Source organism: Amphiura filiformis, chromosome 18, assembly GCF_039555335.1.
Source record: "Amphiura filiformis chromosome 18, Afil_fr2py, whole genome shotgun sequence".
NCBI classification, from domain to species: domain Eukaryota; kingdom Metazoa; phylum Echinodermata; class Ophiuroidea; order Amphilepidida; family Amphiuridae; genus Amphiura; species Amphiura filiformis.
This window is the reverse complement of record NC_092645.1, coordinates 25421407-25445261: the sequence shown is the minus strand read 5'-3', so window position 1 is coordinate 25445261 and position 23855 is coordinate 25421407. Positions and strand designations below refer to the sequence as shown.

The window sequence follows — 23855 nt, the reverse complement described above, 5'->3', positions numbered from 1 at the left end:
ATTTCCACTTTTTGCAGCAATTTTGCCGCCACTGTTAGTAAATTATTCAACTCTATATAATCAATAGCAGATCTGCTAACTGTCTCTCATTTTGAGGACTGCCCCTCATTTGGGATTTACCACAGTGAAAATGAAGGACAGTCCTGCTTTTTAAATAATAAAGTGATGGTAAATTTAAATGTAAGAACAGCAGAAGATGATGCAAAATTTCACTTTAAAATTTTGCTATAGCATTCTCTTTAGTCTATTGTGATAAATTCAGACCTGCAAAACCACCTCTGAATTCTGAAAATATTGCACACTTCAAGTCTTTGAATTTGACGGTACCTGGTTTGTGTACATGTACAAGATTTTGGTGTCAGTATCCCTCTTTCTGACTTTGGTAGGTTGGCAGGTCTGCTCGACTTTTGAACCCAAAATTTGATGTTGTTGAAAAATTGCTTGCAGAACCTTAAACACACCCTATCTTGGGACATTTAATGCCAACAAAGGAGTAACCTTCAACTCCCTTTGAAATAAAAGTCTAAATTAACACATATGTTTTAAAAATGTAAAAAATATTAACAAAATTTCAGTTCTCATTCAGTTCCCTGCTAAGATTTTTTGCCAATCCTGGTGAGGACTTTGAAATTGTGATTGCCCTTGGAAGAGAATTTTGTACTGCCCAGGCAATCGGACAGGGTATTTGTTACAGCCTGTTTTTTTTTATTTCTGTAGTTAAGGGATGGTCTTCAGATAATAATACCCCACCTCAAATAATTACACAGCAGATAGGCGGGTTTTGCTCACTGTTGGTAAGGGGCAGTCTTCAGTATATGGCTCATAAGAATCCCAGGATGAATTGTGACAGCCAGTGTCTTGCTCGTCTTGAAAATAATCAGAGATGTACTCCTGACAAAAATTTGACAGTTCTAAACTGCTTGTCTGACAGCAAACCTGTTAAAATGCCTGTCAAATTATTGCTTTAATGTGGTACTACTAACTACACCCCCTGATAAAGTTTGACTAATTTTGCATTTTTCTCAAAAAATAACTACACACTGGTATATTATAGGGGCAAGGAATCCAATTGCTTCACTGAAATTCTGGTGATTCAAGACAAGTAGTTCATTATGTTAAAGCCTTAATGTACGATCTTTTTAAATTTTTAGATTTTTCTTTTTTTCTTCTAAAATGATAATATGCAATCATTATGAAAGTTCCCAATACATTTGGACGCTTGAAAAACATTGGAAATTGCAAAGAAACAACATCATAAACTTTACTTCTATCACTCGAAACAACTCGCACTATTTGGATTAGGACAGCGAAAAGCGGCCTCAGAGTTAGTCTCCCTCTGTTAAAGTTTGGTTACGCTCCCTCAACATGTGGAGGAGCGTAACTAAGCTAGTTTTGTACGAGACTACGGTTTGCGATCGTGGTTTACATAAAGTCATAATCTAAAAATTATGACTTTATGTCGGATCAACAGAAAATCGTCCCGTTTTACTACAAATAGGACAAATTTAACAGTTTGCTCATAGATTTAAGTTAGAACATGTGTAAGTATTACAAATATGCCAAAAAATCGGTTTTGAAAAAAATAAAGGTAAATTCTGAAAAAAGATCGTACATTATGACTTTAAGAAATGAGGTACATTCTAGCGGTACCTCTTTTCTTATCATAAATAATGTACCGCTTGTCTTGAGTCACTGAAATTCCTGTGTAATATACATAACTTTTGTTATCACTGCGTTATTATTTTTTGAGAAAAATGCAAATAGTCACAAAATTATCAAGGGGTGTAGTACCACCATAATGCCCATTACAAGCCAGTTACATTTGATTAGAGTGGATGCTCATATATACATGTAGTTTCATGAAACAGTGACACAGAAGTTCTTCACTTTTTTTTCTGAAAGGTCTTAGAGATGGTAGTCAGCTGGCTGAAGCATGACTGGGAGAGCAGGCGATCCCATGCCCACAGCATCCTGACCCATGTGAAGCTTGGTCTTGTACCTGCTGAGATGCTGACAAAGCTGATGGATGTACAGATACTTGGAGTAGATGAGTGCAAACAACTCTATGATGAGGCACTGAAAGCACAGGCTTCTGGAAGGTAAACAATCATAGGCATAGTCTCCTGGGGGAAATGGGGATAAATCCCCAATATTTTGCCAGGGGATGGTCCATACAATCATCCAATGTTAATGGCTGTGTGTGGGTTTCTGACAAAATTAACCTCCTATTTGGCCATTTTAGCAGTCATAGTCATAGTCTCCTGGGGGAGGGGGGGGGGGATAAATCCCCCAATATTTTGCCGAGGGTGGTGGTCCATACAATCATCCCCCAATGTTGATGCCTGTATGTGAGTTTCTGATCAAATTAACCTCATATTTGGCCATTTTAGCTCCCAAAGTACATTTTTTTCGCACTTTGCACGAATTTATTCCATTTTGCACCATATTTCAACAGTTATAAGCTTCAAATGGCAAAAATTTTCGCACACATTTGTAGCATTAAAGCTTATTATATTGCCAAAAGGTGCTGAATTCACTATACACTTCAAGAATTTTTTCCACCCCATCTCCCCCAATGTCAAAAAGAAATCTACGCCACTGTAAACATTAATGAATAATTAGAAAATAAAAGATCTTAGTGAGGAGACCATCAAGTGTTGGCCGCCACGATATTCTGTATATTATCGACCTATCGTATTTTAACACACATTTTAACAGCAGTCAAGTTAGCTCAATTGATAAGGCGTTCAACTATGGTGCGAGAGGTTGCTGGTTCGAATTCTGGCGGTGCCTAGTATGATCTCCTGGAAAAGTTGAGTTAGCTTGAAATTCCTCTGGACAAGGAACTTACTGCTAATTGTCTCGTTGTAACCCGTACGAGACTTGGGGAGGTGATCCTGGTTGCGAAGGTTATTTGTGGAATGTCTAGGGTGTGCGATCTTGTAGCAACAAAGTCCCTGAATTGTTGTTAAATGGTTTTTGGAATGATGTGGGGCCATAGTGGTCAGCGACAACCTGTAAAGTGTGCTGAGGCTTGTGGATCAACGTCTAGGCGTTGTGCCTGTGCGTAACGCACTATAAATCACTGCGTTGTTTTTTTATCATGCAAGGCGCGTTATTGATGCACTGTTCACATAGGTGTTTGTAACATGTAACCTGTGGAAAGATTGCAAAAAGTCCATTTTTAACTGCCTCATAATGGATGGGTGGGGTTTTGAACAGAACCAATCTTGTTGACATGCTAAACCCTGCCCCTGAATGTGAATAGTTGGCACCCCGTACATATGGTATCCTGATAGTAATACATGTGAAGCTGGCCGGGACTTGATCCAGGGGAATACTATTAAGCGGGTGTAAAATTGACTTTTTGTCAGGGTTCACAGGTTTTTGCCGCAGGTGAAAAAATACAATTTTGACCACTTAGCAAAAACAGTTTTTGCTGGCATAAATGGCAAAAACTAAAAAAGTGATGAATAGTTCACTTTTTTCATCTCAAAATCTCATTTTTGCCGGTTTTAGGGAAGGGGTATGAACGTTTGGACAGTATTTATTGTGGGACATTAGAGCACACCAGACATATCGAATTGCATTCTGAATATGAAGAATGTCCATCTGATATCAAATAATTTTGATTTTTTGAAATTCGCAATGTAATACACATTTTATGGCAAATCATTAAAAATTGATATTTTTGATATTTAACAGTACTCAAAGTAAACTTTATAAATCTGGTGATTTATACTTAAAGTGTATGTAGGTGGGATGAAAAACCGACGATCAATTGAAAATTTTGACCTTTCGTATTGAAGATATGGATTTTTTTCCCAACCCCCCCAAAACCAAAAAAAAAAAATCCATATCTTCAATATAAAAGATCAAAATTTTCAATTGATCGTCAGCTTTTCCTCCCAGCTACATACACTTTAAGAATATATCATTAGATTTATAAAATTTACTTCGAGGACTGTTATATATCAAAATTTGAAAAATATAAAATTTTAATAATTTGTCATAAAATTTGTATTATATCATGAATTTCAAAAAATGGAAATTATTTGATATCAGAAATACATGCTTCGTATTCAGAATGCAATTCGATACGTCTGAGGTGCTCTCATGTCCCACAAAAAATACTATCAACATGCTCATTATAGATCCCTTAAACCAGGCAAAAACAGGCAAATACAGGTTTGTAAAGTACACTTTTTGTGATTTTAGTCGTTCTCCTGTGCTTGTTTAATTCCTTCAACATGTTTTATTCTTAGATGTTATGTTTTCATTCCATTACTGTAGGCCCAAAGCTGAACTGATCCATAAGATGCCTGGTTTGTTTGCTACAAGAAGCACTATCACAGTGAGTATAAGTCCCTGATAGTTGATATAGAGCTGTCCAGATAACCAATTATCATACCACTAAAGGGAAACATCAAAGAACACTGCTAACCGGATATATTTTCGTATCTAGTAGTGAGTGCGTATTTACGCATTATATCTAGTCAGTGAGAGCGTAAAACGCAAGCACGATACGCGTATACTGTGAGGTACACGTATAAAGGCAATTTGTGTAAACCGGGCGCGTAAAATGCACACGATACGTAATACGCAGAACAGTCATCTAGTTTTTGCAATGTTTTTCTTATTTTGCAACAATTAAAATGTATAAAAATGTCATTATTTCAATATTTAGTGGTATGATAAATTTGTTATTAGGTTCAGCATCGGTATAGTACGGGAAATTATCATGCGCTTAGTGTCACACACTTTGCACACAATAATTTCCCTTACCATACCTCTGCTTCACTTAATAACTATTAAACTCCCCACACACTCACCTGTATTGGTTTCATCAGCAATAAAGCTCTAACCGGGTATTTAACATGTTGGTCTTGCCAAGAACATGTTAGATAATGCCAAAAAAAAAGTGTTCTGATTATAGTTTAGATGCACATGGCTTAGGGAAAGAATTATTGATCTTTAAGGGCCAAGAACACCCCTGGGCCTTATTTTTAAAGACTTTATGCAAAATCTGTGTAAAATGTCTAACTTTTGTGTTGATTTGCAAAAAAACAAACAAAGAAAAGTGATAATTTAGCAGTAATCAACCATTAAACAATCCATTCTAGCATTTATTCTAGGCCTACGATGCACGATTCTGTCCGATACAGCTATCGGAAGTACACACAAGACAATTGATGATGCTTAATGTTAATGGGGATGTTGAGGGGAGACTACAGTAAAAAGCCACATATAATTAATTATATAAGACAAATTACACTTTTAAAAACATGCTTGTATGGGAATGTATATAATGTAAAACGGAAAATCATGGAATCGTCCAATTTGTAACACATAATTTAAATTTTGTAACACGGAAAAATCATGGCTTTACCGTAGGGAAGGTTTTCTATCTGGTCAAAATGAAATAAAACCCACTTACTATCATGGAGATTTAATGTCTTTATAATAAGGACAAAATATCATATGGATTTGATTAGAAATCACCAGGAACTCAAAAATTCAATTTGATTTCAGTAGAGACAACGGTTGTGGAGTTACAGTCAAAAATGTGTGAAAACCAATATTTTGATCCATAAATCAATAACTACTTGTCTTGAGTATCTGAATTTTCAGAACAGCAATTGGATTCCATGTGTCTATGATATATATTATATATACTTGTCACCAATGTGTTATAAATGTAATTTTTGAGAAAAATGTATAATAGTCAAAATGGGTCAGGGGTGTCGTACCCCTTAAAACACCATCCAAAAACCTCTCTATGCCGGTAAGAAAATGGTTGCGAGATTAAGTATGTCATTGGTTCTGTATGTGATTCAACCAGGGCAGTGTTATTAGGGAAGCAGTACAAAGGACTCAAGGATTCCTATGACCTGCTAAGGTAGGGCAAGTTGGAGTAACTGTCAGGGGCGGCGCCACAGGGGGGGGGGGGGCAAGGGGGGAAATTTCTCCCCTATGATTTTCAAAAAAGAGGTAAAAGGGAGAAAAAAGAAAGATAAGAAGAAGAGAGAAAAGGGAGGGGAGAGGAGGGAGAAGAAGAAAAGGAGCCATTCCCCTCCCTGGCCATGGTTAGAAGGAGGAAACTCCCCCTTCGGACATCTTGCCCCTTGTGGAATGCTGACCTACGCGGTTTTAAAGTTCACTTTTTTAAAAGTCACATGGCCTCTCTTGCCTTTTCTCCCAACTACTTTGGAAAATCCTGGCTATGTCACTGTCCTGGCAACACATATCGTTTGTCATGCAGCAATTAATCATTATAAATAAGTTTTCAGTTTGATATCACACAACTTCATATCCAAAACCTATACTAGAATGCCTCTCTCAGAAATAGTGTAAAAATTATGCACCACTATAAATAAGCAATTGGCTTCATTACGACCGGCCAGGGCGTAGCCAGGATTTATTGGGGCTGATTTTGAAAAGGTGGACCTGTTTTGGACCTTTTCTTAAATTTTGACCAAGAAAGCATAAAGAACCTAATTTTTTTGCTCGCTACACTCGCGAATGGGCAAATTTTGTCCTTTTCTGACTGAAAAAGCATAAGAAAACTTTTTTTCACTCGCTACCCTCGCAAAGTGGACCTTTTTGGCTTTTAGTGATCATAGGGGCGACTACCTCCCGCCTACGCTCTTAGCTGCTCCTGATTACGGCTTTCAGTTTGAAATAGTTCCAACCTCAAGACACCCCAATTCATAATATTTTATCGTGCCAATTTATAAAAAAAAACGCATATCATATACAATGCAACTGACTTAACATACACCGCGTTTGTACAAAAACTTCGTAAAAAAAAACTTCGTAAAAAAATCCTTTATTACTTTTTATGTTTTAAAGCTTGTAACTTGTGTTAAATATGTGTTCATTTATGCCAACCAATGACCATTGAAAGCGTTAAAATCCATGAGATTCAAAGGGGTGCTGCACCATGGATCCCTGCCAAGGCCCTGCCCTTGAGCAGGCCCCTGGTCCCCATGCCATGACATGGGAGACTACACTCACATTGCTTGCTTCATTCACATCACATGGAGTGATGCGTGCATTGTCCCATCGCATATATTCCACACATGGGTCAAATAATTTCACCATTTAAATCCACAAAATTTGTCAAGTATGCTGCATGCGATGTATGAATATTACCTACATGTACTGTATCCTATGACTTTCTTTCACCTTTCTGATGTAATGGTTTTAAAATTTCACTCAAGCTGTACTTGGCCCTCTCTTCTATTATTCCAGGCTCCCATAGCACTCCATGTAGCTAAAAAGGAAGACACAGAGCACAGCCAATTCTTCTACTACAACACCCAAGGACACCAGTGGGAATCACTGCCTGGATTTCACAACCTAGACTTCATGGCATCCTTCATCACAGTAGACGGAAGTCTCTATGCAGCAGGTGGTTTACAGAAGGTCATCCACTACTGGCAGAACTTTGACTCTGATGATGATGATGATGATGAAGAGCTTGCGATCAAGCGCATTGATAGAGAGTGCACAGATGAGTTCCAGGTGTATGATGCAGCAAAATGCGCATGGGATTATCTGCCGTCAATGATAACAGCTCGTTGCAAGTTCACAATGCTCTATGTGGATGGTTGTATTTATGCAATCGGAGGAAAAGATGAGCGAGAGGATTCCGTGATTCCAGTTGAGCGTTATGACATTGCTAAGAAGGAATGGGAGGCTGTAGCACCACTTCCTAAGGGATTACAGCTGGCCTGTGCTGTGGTTTATGAAGGCAAGATCTTAGTACAAGGAGAATTGAGTGATCCTGATGATAAATACCAAAACTTTCTTCGTATTCTTGTTTACGACCCAAGCCAGAATGAATGGAAAACAGCCTGGAAAAGGGAAAGCGATTCTATTTGGATCGGATCTGAAGACACAGCGGCAACCCCTGTGATGGTCCCCTACCAAGGAAAGCTCTATGACGTATCATACTATCCGCAGGATTTTGACATGGAGGCCTACATTGATCAGCCGATTCCAACCATCAGAGAATGGAAAATAGGTGAAGGCGTTGAAAACATTGAATTAAGTAAAGAGTCAAATGACATTAATAATTTTACTCTGAACAAAGCAGGTGCATTCCAGATCAAAGATGAAATATTCCTGAATATAAGAGGTTTTGTGTGCAAGTCGGACATCAAGCTGACCCCAGAGCAGATTGAAGATTATGATGAAGTGGATCTTAGATCATGGGAGAACCTTGCAGCATTGCTGGAGGATGGTGATTGCAGCATGATTGTCAACTTCACTTTTGACAAGAAGAGACTGTGTGATCAATAGGCAGGAAGACAAGAGAAAAGTCTTCCCAATGTTCAGAGTTCAAAGAGGTTGATTCAGATTCGGTTCCAGAGTTATATACTTCACTTTTGACAAGAAGAGACTGTGTGTGGTCATTAGGCAGGAAGAGAAGAGAAAAGTCTTCCTAAGGTTCCAAGTTTAAAGAGATTGATCAAGATTTGGATCCAGAGTTATATACTTCAGGGATGAGATTTTTCCTCAATTAGGAGGAATTAATCCTCCCATTTCAAAATTCCATCTCTGTACAAAAGTATAGGCGAATATACTATAATGTGACACGATCTGGTCCATGTGGGCCAAATTTGTTCAGAGTGGGCCAAAGGCGGCAAATTTGAAACTGAGATAAAGGCAAAAATATGGAGTAAAAAAACAATAAAATACATAAGAAAATAGACACCAAAAAACTTCATAACTTTAGAACCAAGTATGCTAGACCTTTTGGTGTTTTCAGTAAATGATACCTATTGAATGTATAATGTAATCATTACAGTAACTTAATTGTCAAAAATGCCTTCTTTGGCCCCATGGACCAGATTGTGTCACATATATTTGGGCATTTGGAGGAGGGCGGTTGCAGTAATGGTTGTCAACGTCACATTTGATCCAAAGATAAATACATTATGACCATATTCTCAGACAGTTTTAGTAGAATATATAATAGTCTTTTTGATAGCATAACACTACTATTAGTAGAATGGTTTCTCCATGTAATGAAGATTTAATTTAAATCTGGTCAACCAAACATACCTATTTTGATGAACGAACCGACGTTGTGACTGAAACCTTCAGTCGTCAGCTGGGTTGTGATGTAAATGTAGTTTATTTTTTATCTTTTTGTGTTACTTTGATAAAGTGTTATTGTTCAAAAGTTCAAGCTTTCTATCTAAAGAAGATCGTATCTTAATTTTAAGCAGTTATATCTATAGTTACAATGTTTTAAGCTGTTATGTACTTGTAAGGCAGTTGTATTGAAAATGTGATGTGACGAGGTCAACCATTAAGGGGTGGTGCAATAATTATATGTACCCCGGATGGTGAATTATGGGGGGCAAAGATTTTTGGCAGGCCAAAAGGAATGGGGGCAAGCATTTTTTGCAGGTCAAAAGGTGGGGTCAAGCAATTTTTGGCAGGACGAAAGGGGGGAAGCGATATTTGGCACAGATCATTTTGGGCACCGTTTCTATATTACGCCCTAAAAAGGTGTATGAAAATATTAGGAACACGTTCAAATATGCAAAATTTCCTGCTCGCTACGCTCACATTAATATACACTAAGCCAAAAAAGAAACTTATAATTTTTCACAAGGTCATATCTTAAAATCCTGTTTATCAAAATTAACCAAAATTACACACAGGATTGCCTCAATACTCTTCTCTAAAGGCATGTCACTAACTATGCAGTTGTCCAACTGACACAACAGCAAAATGCACTGACATGCAACACCTTCCTGGACCACATTCACAGCGCAACATATTTCTTTGGCTGGGTTCCAATTATTCGCCTGTGAATGTGATCCCGGAAGCTGTTCCGTGTCAGTGCATTTTACTGTTGTGTCAGTTGGACAACTGCTTGGTTACTGACATGTGTTTAGAGTAGAGTATTGAAGTAATCCTGTGTGTAATTTTGTTCATGTACAGGCGAATAATTGGAACCCAGCCAAAGAAAGCTGTTGCGCTGTGAATGTGGTCCAGGAAGGTGTTGCATGTCAGTGCATTTTGCTGTTGTGTCAGTTGGACAACTGTTTGGTTACTGACCAGTATTTAGAGTAGAGTATTGAAGTAATCCTGTGTGCAATTTTTGTTCATTTTTATGGAGAGGATTTTAAGATATGAAAAATTATAAGTTTCTTTTTTGGCTTAGTGTATATTGCTGGGGGATAGTGATTGCAGCATGATTGTCAACTTCACTTTTGACAAGAAGAGACTGTGTGATCAATAGGCATGAAGACAAGAGAATTGACCATCCTCAGAGTCTGAGTTGGAAGTGATTGATTCAGATTCAGATCTGGAATTCTATACTTCAGGGATGAGATTTCTCTTTTAATAGGAGGAAAACCTCCCATTTAAAAAAATATCATCTGTGTACAAAACTAAGGAGAATATATGTATATTTTCTTGTTCCTACTTGGGCCATTTGACTGGATTATGATCTCACGCCTGATAGTATTCATTTTGTATAGAAATCGGATCCAGGACTTAGTTAACGCGGCTGTGTACTCTAGCCATTGTTTCTTTCTCAAAATTGAGTTTTTATGATATGTTTGTACCTTGTTATGTTTTTTATAAATACAAGGAATGAAAATCCAGATTTGTAAACTCCAACTGCAATATTTTAAGAATTTTATTTCACTATTCCACTCGTGTTTGAAATTGAAAAGGAAAGAAAATCTTTGTTGTACCAGCAAGGTACATGCGCGCAACAACTCATCGCGTTATGTGTCGCGCAATTTGTTAACTTGCTTACAAATCGCTGACGCTTACGCTGACGCTTATCTGCTTGCGCTGGCGCATCTTATGGAAACACCACGGAAGCACTGATTTCACAAAAACCTAGTGGTCAAATGGCTCCGTTTTAGCTGATAAAATGTGGCTTTTTTCAAGTTCTTTCCCCGATTTAAATATCAAGTTATGAATGGATTTCGCTCAAACTTCTCAAGGGGCTGTGGATTTACCCGATGTTCACGTAATATAAGTTACAAAAGCGAAAACTGTCGCATTCTCCTGTGAGATTCGATGAAAGTGCAAAATGTGACCACTTTAAACTTCAACGGCCATTATTTCAATGTTCATTTTCTCGGTAAAATGACGATTTAGGTACACGATAACTCAATAAATACAGCATCTATAGGTAAGCAAATATGATCATCGTAAAAAGCATGATCGACTCAAGAAACGGTTTTCTCATTTTTTTATATTTTGGTCTATTTCCGATTTTGGGCATCATTTTGTGCAAATAGGCGTTTTTGAATTTTAAAAAGTTCATTTTGATGCCTTATATGGTCAATATCTTAAAAAATAAGGCCAATATCAAAAAATAAAAAACCGTTTTTGGAATGGAGCCTCAAGATTGAGCTAAAAACAAAATAAAATATTTTGGAAAGAATGTTTTTTTGTTATGATGTACCTAACAAATATTGCCAAAAACTCACTTTTTGTGATTTTCTTCAAAATTGTTGTTTTTACCCCAAATCTGTATTTATATTAAGATTTATTGATGTCTTGCCTTCATAAAAATGTATACTTTTATATGTTTTATGAATAATTACAAAGTTATTGCACTTTTACTACATGCATGTCTGAGAGTACACAGCCACCTTAATTGGTATTTTTGGTGCTTTAAATGTGGCACGATCTGGTCCATGGGGGTCAAAGGCGGCAAATTTGAAACACAAGATAAAGAGATAAAGGCAAAAATATGGAGTAAAAAAACCCCAATAAAATACATAAGAAAATAAGACATCAAAAAACTTCATAACTTTTGAACCAAGTACTGGGGTATGCTAGACCTTTGGTGTTTTCAGTAAACTAGCGATCACCCGTCTTGCGCGGTCAGGGTCTTTCGTGGTTTGTAAATTTTCAATTTGCCCCCCCCCCCCATGAAATTTGCCTTGCCCCCCCCCCCTCTCTGAAAAAGTCCTGGCTACACCACTGTGCAGATGAAACAATGTTATTCACATTTCCTTACATTCTGTTTCATATGAAGTTATGATTTACAATGCTGATAACATAGCATTACCACAAAGAGCAGAGTAGGCCTATTCATGGTAAATAAAATGCTAAAATTCAGTGGTTTGAGAGGCAAACACTATGGACCACAATGGCCTCATCCCAATGGCATAATTCAATAACCTCAATTAAACAATCAGAGTGCAAAATTTGACCTTAAGTTGTAGTTTTTGTACCCAAATTTTCAAAGGTCATTCAATGATTGTACAGATGTATTCGGGTTAAAGAATTGTGCCCCTGATAGATGAGCATGTTGTGGATCCTAGTGAAATAGGCAATTGCACCATATTATAATTAGCACAATTAAACTATAATACCCCCCTCCTCACTTTGCTACACCAACACCCCTTATAGGTATGAGATGTTCATGATGGTAATCTTGACCTACAAAAAGGACATTATGAGATGTTGACAATCTTCCAAAAAGGACATTTCATCCTTTTGAGTAAATGTTGACTTTATTGATGTGTGACTAATTAGGTGTTCATACACAGTCCCTGGTATTATAATTTATATAATACTGTGTGATTGTATAATAGGTAATTCAATGACCATCCAGACTACAGGCATAGTATCTTCACACCAATGCCAGGGCCAATTTCAGGCTATGTCAAGTTGTCAACATTAGTGTATTGTGTTGGCGTGAAAAGTTTTGGCATGCAGTGCGCTGCCAGTGCTTTTAAAACTATTTAAAATAATTTGACACCCTTAACGTAAACAAAAACAAAATCGGACATTTTCTACGCAACGCAAAAATCCGTTTTCCGAAATAATGTAAAAGGTAGAAGTTTTTAGCCTTACCAATTCACCAAACTCAGTAATTTATTATAGATGATAGCCTATTGTATACTGATAATGTAATAATTACAGTAACTTAATTGTCAAAAATGCCTCCTTTGGCCCCCATGGACCAGATTGTGTCGTATATTTTTCCTCCTATTTGGGCATTTGCATTATGTTTGTCAACGTCACATTTGATCCAAAGAAAAGTACATTATGACAATATTTCAGACAGTTATAGTAGAACAGATTTATTATTCTTTTTGACAGTAAACTACTACTAAAAGAATGGTTTCTCCATGTAGTGTATTTTTATCTTTTTGTGTTACTATGATAAAGTGTTATTGTTCAATAATTCAAACTATAGGTGCTGTAGTTTTGTCAAAATCTGAGATTTTGAATAAAACATTGTTTTATTATTACGATGGAAATATTAGTCGAACACATACACAATGTTGATAACACACTGAGTACGTACATGGCGTGTGGAATGGATATACACATCAAAGGATAGTACCGTAACACAACCGACGGAGTGATACACATTGGCGACATCGGCGCTGGTAGTAAATTCCGATTTTAATTGCTTTACCTCAGTTTGGCTCAAAATTAAAAGGGGACATATCTAAATAAAAGCTAACATTTTATGGCAAAGAAATGCTAATGTATTTTGTGTGGAAATGTTATAATATGGCTTTAATTTTACGCAGTTATATCTATAGGTAAAATGTTTCAAACTGTTATGTACTTGTAAGGCATTTGTATTGAAAATGTGACGTGACGAGGTCAACCAGGGTGGGATTTACATTGTACCTTATGGGGGCCAAGCCGAAATATGGAGGCCCCGAACTCACGTGCAGAGGAAGGCATGTGCACTCAAATCAGTGGCCACATTTTGGTTTACGTATAATATAGAGCTAGATGCAAAACTATTTTTGGCCACATGATACTCGTTTAACCAATTAATGAACCATATTATAATGAAGGATAAAATACCTACTGTATCCTATGACATTCTTTCACCTTTTTGATGTATTGGTTTCAAAATTTAACTCAAGTTGGACTTGGTCCTCTCTTCTATTATTCCAGGCTCCCATAGCACTCCATGTAGCTGCAAAAGAAGACACAGAATGCAGCGAGTTCTCCTACTACAATACCCAAGAACACCAGTGGGAATCACTGCCTGGATTTGACAACCTACACTACCTGGCATCCTTCATCACAGTAGACGGCAGTCTCTATGCAGCAGGTGGTTTACAGAAGATCATCCAGTACTGGCTGTGCTATGTCCCTGATGATGATGATGGGATCAAGCGCATTGATAGAGAATGCACAGATGAGTTTCATGTGTATGATGCAGCAAAATGCGCATGGGATTATCTGCCGTCAATGATAACAGCTCGTTGCAAGTTCATAATGGTCTATCTGGATGGTTGTATTTATGCAATCGGAGGGGAAGACGAGCGAGAGAATTCTGTGAATGCAGTTGAGCGTTACGACATTGCTAAGAAGGAATGGGAGGATGTAGCGTCACTTCCTAAGGGATTACAGCTGGCCTGTGCTGTGGTTTATGAAGGCAAGATCTTAGTACAAGCAGAATTGAGTGATCCTGATGATAACTTTGTTTGTATCCTTGTTTACGACCCAAGCAAGAATGAATGGAAAATTGCCAGGAAAAGTGAAGGTTCTATTTGGATCGGATCTGAAGACACAGCAGCAACCCCTGTGATGGTCCCCTACCAAGGAAAGCTGTATCATGTATCATACTATCCGGAGGATTTTGACATGGAGGACTACATTGATCAGCCGATTCCAACTGTCAGGGAGTTGATAATAGGTGAAGGTGTTGAAACCATTGAATTGAGTAAAGATGAAGAAGATCATGATTTTGATCTGAACAAAGTGGGTGCATTCCAAATCAAAGATGAAATATTCTTTAACATAAGACGTTATGTGTACAAGCCAGGCATCAAGGTAAACCCAGAGACATTGGATGGCTCTGATTATGTGGATATCAGGAAGTGGGAGAATCTTGTAGCATTGCTGGGGGATGGTGATTGCAGCATGATTGTGAACTTCACTTTTGACAAGAAGAGACTGTGTGATCAATAGGCAGGAAGACAAGAGAATTGACCATCCTCAGAGTCTGAGTCGGAAGTGATTGATTCAGATTCAGATCCGGAGTTCTATACTTCAGGGATGAGATTTCTCCTTCAGTAGAAGGAAAACCTCCCATTTAAAAAAATATCATATGTGTACAAAACTAAGGAGAATATGTATATTTCCTTGTTCCTACTTGGGCCATTTGACTGGATTATGATCTCACGCCTGATAGTATTCATTTTGTATAGAAATCGGATCCAGGACTTAGTTAATTGGTATTTTTGGTGCTTTAAATGTGACACGATCTGGTCCATGGGGGTCAAAGGCGGCAAATTTGAAACACAAGATAAAGAGATAAAGGCAAAAATATGGAGTAAAAAAACCCCAATAAAATACATAAGAAAATAGACATCAAAAAACTTCATAACTTTTGAACCAAGTACTGGACCTTTGGTGTTTTCAGTAAACTAGCGATCACCCGTCTTGCACGGTCAGAGTCTTTTGCGGTTTGTAAATTTTCAATTTGCCCCCCCTATGAAATTTGCCTTGTCCCCCCTCTCTCCCTCTCTGAAAAAGTCCTGGCTACACCACTGTGCAGATGAAACAATGTTATTCACATTTCCTTACACTCTGTTTCATATGAAGTTATGATTATACAATGCTGATAACATAGCATTACCACAAAGAGCAGAGTAGGCCTATTCATGGTAAATAAAATTCAGTGGTTTGAGAGGCAAACACTATGGACCACAATGGCCTCATCCCAATGGCATAATTCAATAACCTCAATTAAACAATCAGAGTGCAAAATTTGACCTTAAGTTGTAGTTTTTGTACCCAAATTTTCAAAGGTCATTCAATGATTGTACAGATGTATTCGGGTTAAAGAATTGTGCCCCTGATAGATGAGCATGTTGTGGATCCTAGTGAAATAGGCAATTGCACCATATTATAATTAGCACAATTAACCTATAATACCCTCCTCACTTTGCTACACCAACACCCCTTATAGGTATGAGATATTCATGATGGCAATCTTGACCTACAAAAAGGACATTATGAGATGTTGACAATCTTCCAATAAGGACATATTTCATCCAATTTTGAGTAAATGTTGACTTTATTGATGTGTGACTAATTAGGTGTTCATACACAGTCCCTGGTATTATAATTTATATAATACTGTGTGATTGTATAATAGGTATAGTAATTCAATGACCATCTAGACTACAGGCATAGTATCTTCACACCAATGCCAGGACAGAAGGCCAATTTCAGGCTATGTCAACATTAGTGTATTGTGTTGGCGTGAAAAGTTTTAGCATGCAGTGCGCTGCCAGTGCTTTTAAAACTAATTAAAATAATTTGACACCCTTAACGTAAACAAAAACAAAATTGGACATTTTATTGGGGTGCGGACAACCTTCCTCTACGCAACGCAAAAATCCGTTTTCCGAAATAATGTAAAACGTAGAAGTTTTTAGCCTTACCAATTCGCCAAACTCAGTAATTTATTATAGATGATAGCCTATTTTATACTGATAATGTAATAATTACAGTAATTTAATTGTCAAAAATGCCTCCTGGACCAGATTGTGTCGCATATTTTTCCTCCTATTTGGGCATTTGCAGTATGTTTGTCAACGTCACATTTGATCCAAAGAAAAGGTCATTATGACAATATTTCAGACAGTTATAGTAGAACAGATATAATATTCTTTTTGACAGCATAAAACTACTACTATAAGAATGGTTTCTCCATGTAGTGTATTTTTATTTTTTTGTGTTACTATGATAAAGTGTTATTGTTCAATAATTCAAACTATAGGTGCTGTAGTTTTGTCAAAATCTTGAGATTTTGAATAAAACATTGTTTTATTATTACGATGGAAATATTAGTCGAACACATACACAATGTTGATAACACACCGAGTACGTACACATGGCGTGCGGGATGGATATACACATCAAAGGATAGTACCGTAACACAACCGACGGAGTGATACATATTGGCGACGTCAGCGCTGGTAGTAAATTCCAATTTTAATTGCTTTACTTCAGTTTGGCTTAAAATTAAAAGGGGACATATCTAAATAAAAGCTAACATTTTATGCCAAAGAAATGCTAATCTATTTTGTGTGGAAATGTTATAACATAGCTTTAATTTTACGCAGTTATATCTATAGTTAAAATGTTTCAAACTGTTATGTACTTGTAAGGCAGTTGTATTGAAAATGTGATGTGACGAGGTCTACCAGGGTGGGATTTACATTGTAACTTATGGGGGCCAAGCCGAAATATGGAGGCCCCGAACTCACGTGCCGAGGAAGGCATGTGCACTCAAATCAGTGGCCACATTTTGGTTTACGTATAATAATAATAAGTTTTACTAAAATTTGCTTAAATTTTTACTACTTGCACTAAAATTTGTCTAACTAATTTAACAATCTGTGGATAAATTAGAAGTTACTTTCTAAAACTAAAACTTCAATTGAATCTATCATCATACCATGTTGAGCATGTTCCCAACTTGCAATATTCACCAAAATTGTGTACGGTATCGGCACCGCATGCAGAACTTCAAGTTTGTCAATAAGTTTTACATTGTACATGTACATACAGGTGGCTGATCAGTTTCCTTTGTTTCCTGCTCCTACATGTATGTAGACCCTTAATTAATTTAAATAGTATCAAGCTGTATTTAAAATCATTTTGTATGATATTTAAGACATTATAAGTTATAAAACGATCTATAAAAATATTATTTTCAGCAGAATAAACGATGTTGACAATAGATGTCACGTCCACAACCACGGTGTGTCGCATCCGCAACCACTTTATGTCACATCCGCAACCTCATAAACTTGAAGTAAACAGGGGTGACTGGAAAAAACTGTTAAATTATCAGATAGTAGGTCAATACCTACCATTGAATCCAAAAAGTTAAGCCAATTAGTGTTTTTTATCTTTCAGTAAAAAAACTTTTTGCAATTTTTGGTTGCGGACGTGACATATTACCCAAGGAAAGTTATAAATCGCATCCGTGCCATTTAAAAAATATATTTTGAACTCTAATTTTGGTGTTTATTAATAATTTGTTATATTACATACCCCTGACATGTACATTTTTAGTCCCCATCATTTAAATCTATTTCTGTAAATCAAAATGCAAATATAGGCTAAAATTTGGGAAAAGTTACATTTTCGGACACCCTGTAACTAAACCCCCCTCCTAGAGGTCAAAATGTTAAAAATCCATTAAAAAACTTTTTTTTTTTAAAGCAATATCGTAGCTCTAAGTACATATGACAGTGTTCAAGCTTTGACTTACGTTTGGCGGACAAACCGTGAAAAAAGTATTTAGGGGTGAAAACAGTCAAAATTCTTGATTACTTAAATGTTATTAGGGGTAAAATGTCACATATTTTCAGATTTTGGCACTTAAAACCTTTTATTTTTCACTGATTTTGAGAAAAATTCATTTTTTGGTCCAATTTTGGCCGAAAATGGCCGTTTTGAGGTGACAAAAATTTTGACTTGCTAATTTCCTGTGAGTGTATGAACATGAAATCTATCAAATAGTGCCTAATTTTCTATGCTAATTGTGTAACAAGGGTACAATTGTGATATTAAAAGCATTGAATGGGATCTATATATTTCTTTATTATTTTGCAGATATTTGTAACATTTTAAATTTTGACCATCTGGTTGACCTTTTTGTGGAATTGCCCCTTGATAATAATGACAATTTAATGTTAGTAACATGGTGTCCACTTCACTTTTAACCCCACCACCATGATTGTACAAAATTTGGATTATTATGATAATATGTTGTTAACTTGTTATTCTGGTATATCTTTGCTGTTATTAAGGGATCTAAAATGAGCGTTTATTGCGTTTCAACAGTATTTTTTGTGAGACATGAGAGCACCTCAGACCTATCGAATTGCATTCTGAATACGCAGCATGTCTTTCTGATATCAAATAATTTTCATTTTTTGAAAATCACAATATAATACAAATTTTATGACAAATTATAAAAATTTGATATTTTTCAAATTTTGATATAATTTTGATTTTTTGAAATTAGCAATTTAATACACATTTTATGGCAAATCATTAAAATTGATATTTTTGATATATAACAGTCCTCGAAGTAAATTATATAAATCTAATGACATATTCTTAAAGTGTATGTAGCAGGGAGGAAAAGCCAACGGTCAATTGAAAATTTTGACCTTTGATATTGAAGTTATGGATTTTTTCCCAAAAAGACCTAATTTTTTTGGTGTTTTGGGAAAAAATCCATATCTTCAATACTGAAAGGTCAACATTTTCAATTGATCGTCGGCTTTTCATCCCACCTACATACACTTTAAGTATAAATCATCAGATTTATAAAGTTTACTTCAAGTACTGTTAAATATCAAAAATATCAATTTTAATGATTTGCCATAAATGTGTATTAAATTGCGAATTTCAAAAATCAAAATTATTTGATATCAGAATGACATTCTTCAGTATTCAGAATGCAATTCGATATGTCTGATGTGCTCTAATGTCCCACAATAAATACTGTCCAAACGCTCATACCCCAGCCCGTAACAAATTTGAGTGAAACATTAATTTTTTGTGCAAATTTCCACAATTTTACCAAGTGGACACCGTTACTAACAGAAGATAAAATATCATTACATTTTTTAAAGAGATGAATTTGTGATGGCATGACAGTGTATGTGATATCAAATTGTTATGTACACCATAGATAACACTTTTAATGATGTTTTGGTATGTTAGCACTTTGGTTTTTGCACCCTTTGTCATATATGTTAACGTTAGTAACATAAAATGTGTGGACACCAAATAGACCAACAAATTCAATTAAAATGAGCATTTAATTACAAAAACTTTTATAAATTGACATTTTTTGGTATCACTGGCTCCTATGTAAACCATTGATAGTTATTAAATTTAAAAAAACCCTTAAATTCTTGCAGCAAGAAACCAAATATTACTAGGTGGACACCGTTACTAACTTTAAATTTGGTGTCCACACCGTTACTAACGTTAAACCCATACATAAAAATAGGTATTTTTAGAGTACTGTGGGATTTGTTTTGATGCATGTTGTTTTAACATTAATTAAATTTACAGTTTCACTTAAAACCATGACATCATTGTTTCATTAAGACTATGAAAACATCAATGTTTAACGTTAGTAACATCCAATATGTGACCGTCCACGGCGAATGAGCCGTAAATTCCTCCCCCGGTCAATTTTGTTTTATTTCGTGTCTAAAAAATAAACATCATAAACTTAAAAATGGTATATCATTTGACTTCAAACGATATCCAGAAGCGGAGTTATGGTTAGTTAAACTTTGCTCCTTCAACAAAATTATAGCTTTTTTCGTTTCTATGTGTGTCTCTTTTTCCACATTGCTGGCAATAAATATCAAACAGTCGTAATTGGCAGTCATTTCAAATCATCCCCAAGTCAACGAGGTTTAAGAAGGTTCTCTCATTGTTAATTGTTGGTTATGCATACCTATACAAAATACAATGCCTGGTAACCCACCACTTGAAAAGGATTTAGCAAAAGCAAACAAAGGCCAGAGCTATTAAAAGTTCTATAGCCATCTAAGGTAGAAGCTTATTATCCACTTCAATAATTGTGATTATCAAAATAAGACAGATGTCGCGCCAGCTTAAGTGACCGATGAATACGACCTTCGTACACATTTTACACCATAACTCAGAATACAATTTAGGGAATTTACGGCCCGTTTGTGCTGCCGGGTCACATATGAAAAACATCAGTGTTTAACGTTAGTAACATCCAATATGTGGACACCATTTAGCGTTAGTAACACAGATGGTGAATGCCAAAATTATAATGTTTTTGTTAACATGATCAAACTTTCCAATTTTTATGGGGTATATTAGTACATGTGTGAAGTGCAATGTAACTGGTTTAGAGAAAATATTCCTCCCTTTTATTTTGTATCCAACGAGTAAGATTTTATGTTAGTAACACGTGGACACCAAAACTGATAACTGTGACCCGCCGCGTCGAGATTTTTTTTTTTTTTTTTTTTTTTTTTTTCATGAATAGGTATATACGAAGTTATGCCTAATGATATAGTATATTAAAGGTTTTGCTCATGTTAAGTTAATAACCCCTTCAATGTGCCACTTGAGGGTGGACACCAAATGTTACTAACGTTAAATCATTTGTTTCTTCTGATTTCCACAGAAATTAGTAACATGTTTAAATAAAAACTGTATATTTGCTACTTCAATCAATAACCAACAATTATAATACAAAATTCAGACATTAATATTGAATGTAAAAATAATGACTTGTGAAGTTGGGTTGTATCCAAATGTCCCATTTTTTATGCTAATTTGGGCCCAATTTTCAACCAAAAATTTTAAAAAAATTAAAAAATGATAACTTTTGGGTAAAACCAAATATTAAAGTTATCTCTCCATTCATATACCTATATTATGTAAACAAATCAATAAACTGTTGCAGTATGATCAGGTCATAATATTAATAAAATGAAAGATGACCCTAAAATTCTGCAGTATTGTATCCATGCACATATACATTACATAAGACAATTGGTTTTTGTAATTGTACAGTTTCCAGCACGTGTATTATAGATTTGTTCCCACCGAACCCTGTCTTTTATCAAGATTATGCTTTTTGTTTGTAATAAAAATAAAATATTCATTTTATATTTCAGGAGATAGGCTACAGGTGTCCACGTGTGAAAGTTGACTGTGCTGTAGATAGTTCATTGTGGCATAACATCAAATCAAGTTGGTCGAATCTTGAGCCAACTGCCTGTGGTATTGATAAAAAAGACCAGCTCTTATATAAAATAAAGACGTGGGATTCTTGCATTGATCTGGAACCAAATCCGGCATATGTGGATAATGCTTTTAAGCAGAAAGCAACAGCTGTTTTGGGCCCACTTAAGACACTTACACTTGATGATTCGAGCAAGAAATGGCACACTCCAAACAATGAAAGTAAGTCTTTTTACCTATCCTGTGGAAATTAATTTAATGGGGCGATTGCGGAATATAGCCCATACCTGCTAGTCTTTTTACAAGACTGTCCTAACCCAAACCCTAACCCTAATGTCCATAAACAAGACTTGAACTCAAGTCTAGCTAGTGTGGGCTACATTCCGTTAAATTTTGCGCCAATTTTAATAAATATGGCATACATTTTAGCAGGGTTGGCTGCAATGTGTTATTAAGTACTTTTGAGACTTTTTCTTCCCCCCCCCCTATTGCTGCCATGATGGCCTTAACCCTAACCCTGAATTTCACGTCATCATCAAAAAAGTGCAAGTTCTCACTGGATTCGAACCAGGGACCCCTCGCACACCAACCACTGGAACTCCTATACCATGCCACTCGGGTATCGAAGCCGGGCAGCGATTCCGTGACCATCTGACTCTCACGCTGATGACGTATTCGGACTTCGTGTATTTTTGTCATTTTTTGCAGTGAGCATTAGTGAGTCTTAGTGGGGTTAGGGTTAAGCTACATGGGCGAATTTGCCACACGTGCAGTTTTAGGCCTTTTGATAATCATTGAACATCTTCACTTGTGTATCAATGTCATGTTTTGTTTTGTTTCTTTTCTTTTCTTTTCAGCTTCAGCTTCAGTCAAGAAGAATATCCTTCGGGAGGCGTTCACATACAACATGTGGAATTCTAAGGGAAGAAACTTTATTTGTGCCATACTTGCAAAATGCTATGATGTTGCAAGTGACAACGTAGACATAGTCATTGAAAACACCGGAGGAGGTAGTACAAAATCCGATGCTACCAGATTTCTGCGCTTCAATGTTGATAAAAGACCCGTGGAATTTACTTCAAGTAGTAGTTCGGATGACATAAGTCCAGGGAATAGGAAGTCGCAACGTATTTCTAGGCCACCTCATGTAATAGAAACTGAACCTATTGCTGACAATCATAAAGCTTTCGTGCCAGACGTTGTAATGATAACTGGTGATGGTGAAACAGTAGCAAGTTGTCATGAAGTATTGGTTGTTGAGGTCAAATCAGGGCCGTTGCTATTTGGAACTGACCGTGCCCAGTTGAAATATATGCTAATACCATTAGCGATAAAGCAGGGTAAATCGTTAGGCTTCTTGATCTGTTCAAAGATGGCAATAACCATGAAAGCGTGGGTACAGGGTAGAGAAATGATTTTTGGATCCAAAACAGTCCGCTTCTCTGGCAAAAATCTTGATACTGAACTGGCAGACATTATGACAGACCTTAATGCTCATATTTGTGAATACGTAGCAGAAAAGGGAATCAAAATGGAAAAAATAAAAAAATAAAAAAATCCTGAAAAGTTTAGTAAATGGTCATTTAGGTGTTCTGTAGACTTGGCAACCCTATTTCATATTTCAGTGGTGCCAAATGGCTATTTGGGAGAGAACCGGAGCGTCAGTTGCGATTGAAGAACTGCTGAAAAGAGGTATAAACCTACAAAAAAATTTGGGGTCATTTGACTATAAGGGCATTTAGGGGGGGGGGGGGTCACCCGGGGATTTTCCTTCCCTAGTAAAAGTGGCACAATTGTGATGTTGCCCTTTCGTTGTTAAATAATAATATCTCGAGATTGAAACAAGCAAATTGAACAGAACAAACGACATTTGAGAGCTAAGACTGCGTCCTTGACGTTGATGTGAGCATCATGTCACAACAGTATTTTCTCATTGCCTAAGAGGGCGCTTTTCACTTGCACAATTTTTTTTGAGACAGGCTGTACATTGCTAATAAAATATGTTTGTCAAACAATTGCCGATCACAATGTTTGTCAAACATTTATAGTCAAACTGTTTATAAACGGATAAGGAGCCAAACGTTTGTTAAACATTTTCGTAA

At 36.4% G+C, this 23855-nt stretch overlaps 1 protein-coding gene across 4 annotated transcripts; it reads left to right on the top strand.

Annotated features, from left to right (window-relative positions):
- Window positions 1–1906: 1906 nt before the first annotated feature.
- LOC140140039 (kelch repeat and BTB domain-containing protein 3-like) lies at window positions 1907–23855 on the top strand. 4 transcript variants are annotated; one of them, XM_072161851.1, is made up of 4 exons: window positions 1907–2099; window positions 4294–4354; window positions 21687–21975; window positions 22617–23855. In XM_072161851.1, exons 1-4 carry the CDS (start codon window positions 1912–1914, stop codon window positions 23303–23305), a joined length of 1227 nt encoding a protein of 408 aa, XP_072017952.1. In that variant the 5' UTR covers window positions 1907–1911; the 3' UTR covers window positions 23306–23855. The 4 variants fall into 4 exon arrangements, with proteins under 4 accessions (XP_072017952.1, XP_072017951.1, XP_072017950.1 ...); XM_072161850.1 differs by having other exon boundaries at window positions 22611–23855; XM_072161849.1 differs by lacking the exons at window positions 21687–21975; window positions 22617–23855 and adding an exon at window positions 13921–18237.